Raw genomic sequence first — 3,290 nt, forward strand, 5'->3', positions numbered from 1 at the left:
ACAAGTTAACAAACGTACACACATGACGTTTTCAAGAGGATCCTCTGTACAAGAACACAGGACAGGGGCTCGGAAAGCTGTGGACAGGGCTGGGAAGGGTTAAAGCTACGGCTTTGCTGAGCACCCACGTGAGATGAAGGAAGGCATTTGTAAGAGTAGATTCTGCAGCATCGAAGGTAATTCTCGAAAAGAGCTGGGTGTCTTCTCAATTAATCTCAGTTCTGAGGCTTCAGAGGTAGAGAGCTACCAACAGCATCCAAAGGAAAGCCATTTCCGAGATGCTGAGAAAGGTGCGTGCCTGACATCAGGCTGTGATGTTGATGGTTGAAAAGACTTTGGTGGTATCAATGGAAAAGGAAATAATTAATACACAGACCACATAACACCATTAAAACCAAAAAACATTTTTTTTCCATTTAAAAAAGTTTTAGGACACATAAAACAAGGCAACATTTATTCCTTCTTCTCGTCTTCTGTGGGTGGCTCCTGTACTGTTGCACTGTTGCTCTCTGAGCCAGTATTACTATCACTGGTCCCTTCGCCCTCCATGCTGTCAACCCCCTCCTGCCCACTCTCCTTGTCCTCAGGAGTAGATGTGCCTTCTTCACCATTCTGCTGGCTCTCTGTTGTTTCTTCCAGGTGTGTCTCCTCTGTCTCCACAGGGATGCTCTCTTCATCCTTCTTCTCCTCAGCTTTGTTCGTTGCTTGCTCTTCCTCAGGGGCAATGCTGCCCTGACTGCGCTCGGCTTGCTCCACTGCTTCCTTCTCCCGCTCCTCCTGCCTTTTGCGGGCCTGCTCCTCTGCCTGTGCAATTTCGGCTGCGATTTTCTCCATGTCTACTTCCACCTTCAGACCGCATAACCTTTTAAGTTCATTGTTAAAGGAATCCGTGCTTTCCAGGAATTTCCTCTTCTTTTCCTGGTGTCGCTCCTCTATCTGAAGAAGTTCGGCTTCCAGTTTTCGCTGATGAACCATTAAAGACTGGACCTGTCGCTTGAGGACCTGCATTCTGGCTGTTGTGACAACCGACCGCACATCAGGGACCACGCTCTCACTGAGGATCTCACTGATGAGGCGGTGGTTTCTCTGGAAACGGGCGGTAGCTGTATGCTTCATTGAAAAGCCGTCATCATAATCATCTGGATCCTCAGCAGGCTGAATGCTCATATAAGGTTCTCCTTTCTCCATGCGAGACCGTCTCTGTCGACTTTCTCCCTCTAACGCAGCTTCGGCACGACTTTTTGCATTAATATATGCAAGGTATGCAGGGGAATTGTGATAGGCCTTCATAGACTCATTGTACTCTATCTTTTCGGCTTCATATTCGTTTAAATATTCTTGTTTCTCTTCATCAGTGAGATCTCGCCACATGCCACCAATAATCTTGCCAATTTCCCACAACTTTAGGTCAGAGTTGGAAGCCTTTACTTGGTCCCAGACCTTTCTGCTGTACCTCATGTAGGGCATCAGCGGCTTATCTGGTGGCTTTGGAGGTTTTGGAATCGTGATACCAGATGATGCCCTGACCCGGCTGTTGGTGCCCGGGTTCCCTCCCAGCCTGTAGTTGTTGTAGGCGAGATGACTGTATGGATTGTATCCCACAAACCCTGGTGTGCTGGGCATTTGTGTTGCAGGAGTTGGGGTGGGAGGTGGGGCATAAGATGGTCTTTTTGACATTTTGGAAGATTAAGTTCTCAGTTCCTTAAGAATGAATCTGAGACACCGGGCCGAAAAGGCGCCCGCAGCTCCTGCTTCGCTTCCCTTTGTCCCGCTTTCTTTCTTTTTTTTTTTTTTTTAATTCTTATAATGAAAAGGTGGGAAGTTAGGCATAGCAGGTTGAGGGAATTGGGGCAGCAGGTTCTCAATACTGCTTCCTTCTAATTTGTGGGTAAGAAATTCTTTCTTGGGGGTCCTGAGAAAGCTGGGCACTGGTCACATCCTGGAGTAGCTGGTCACTTTACTTCTGCTCAGGATTTGTGGTGTGGAACTGTCCAATATCTCTTGGACCTGACAAGGTGTTTGCAGGGCAGAGTTAAGTTTAAGAAGAAAAAAAATTCAGGACCAGGGAATAGAGTTGGGTGTATCTGACCTGTTTAAGGTGGATCCTTCAATTAGAATCTCTGGAACTCACCATTTTATTTTTGAGTTTGCAAAATGTAAATTTTATGCACACTCATTGTTTAAACAGCACCATATTTATGTCAGAATGACTTGACAGGTATTTTTTACACAATGAAGAGTATTTTTAGAGTAGTGCTCTGCCAGAATTACATTAATAGATTAAGGTCATGAAAGGGAGCATGAGAGAAATTTGATAATTTGCATTTGTCCTCATACCTTTATAACTTGCAGGTACACACCTTAATAATTTGTATTTATATATCTTAAAACACCTTTTATTTAGAACATGTTAAGAAGTTATTCTGAAATTTGTTTGGTGAGGTGGTCCTTTTAAACTGACAAAACCTCTCAGCTGTCAAACGACATCAGAGTTCTTTGAGAGTGATAAAATTTTACTTAAATTATTGATTAAAAAATGTCAGAGAACTTAATGTTGGCTACCTAGAGCCAATCCTCAGGGTCCTCCATGGTCATTGAGGGTAAGGGTATCAGGACTGTATTTGCTTTCTGCTCTAAAGCACAGGGCCTCCCAGATTTTAGAAAATCCTGTAGATTAACAAATCTGTAGGAAGACAAGCGTACTTTGACCTAAACTGCTAGGCTGTAAATTCCATTTGATTCTTTGTCCACATATGGAGATCTTCAGGAGTTTAGAAGAAAGGCAGTTTTGTCCAGAGGTTAGTTACTTCACTTGAAGAAGCAAATTTTGGATGAACATTGTTCTGTGCCCGTCTGTCTTCTATCTTCTTTGGAGGAAAAAGAGTGTTGCTGTTAGGGGCCAACCTGTCTATCTGTTATGAAAAGTTTTTTAATAATTAAACATCTAAATGTCATATTCCCCAGATCTCTGAGCAGTGGAGGGATATTTATCAGGTATAGATAAGTTATATCAGGTATACAGCATAGAATCTGCCTGGAAAGCTGAGTCCAAACTTGATTGTACTGGCTTTTAACTTGACAGGTGAATGTATACTTGTGAAAGACAAAGAAGAAAAAGCGTTTTGCAATAGAAGCTTAATGGTAGAACTGACAATAGTGGAAAACAGCTTAATATATTTTAAAGCAAGTATGGATCATATATACACTATTTTTGTAAGCGATTTAAAAGTACATACCAATTTGAAATATGAGACTTATTGTTTTCTTAGTTTGTAATAAGATATAATGAA

General features: G+C 42.5%; 1 protein-coding gene across 1 annotated transcript; it reads right to left on the reverse strand.

Moving 5' to 3' along the window:
- Positions 1–453: 453 nt before the first annotated feature.
- On the reverse strand, positions 454–1,713 carry LOC121465380 (SWI/SNF-related matrix-associated actin-dependent regulator of chromatin subfamily E member 1-like). The gene has a single exon (XM_041678618.1). The coding sequence runs from the start codon at positions 1,675–1,677 to the stop codon at positions 454–456; it is 1,224 nt and encodes a 407-aa protein (XP_041534552.1). The 5' UTR covers positions 1,678–1,713.
- Between the last annotated feature and the right edge of the window lie 1,577 nt (positions 1,714–3,290).

Source organism: Microtus oregoni, unplaced genomic scaffold (genome assembly GCF_018167655.1).
Source record: "Microtus oregoni isolate MIOR12 unplaced genomic scaffold, Mior012 000030F_ref0000283, whole genome shotgun sequence".
NCBI classification, from domain to species: domain Eukaryota; kingdom Metazoa; phylum Chordata; class Mammalia; order Rodentia; family Cricetidae; genus Microtus; species Microtus oregoni.

What these genes read in the sequence shown, in the direction of transcription:
- LOC121465380 (XM_041678618.1), bottom strand. Translation starts at nt 1,677, where the DNA reads ATGTCAAAAAGACCATCTTATGCCCCACCTCCCACCCCAACTCCTGCA.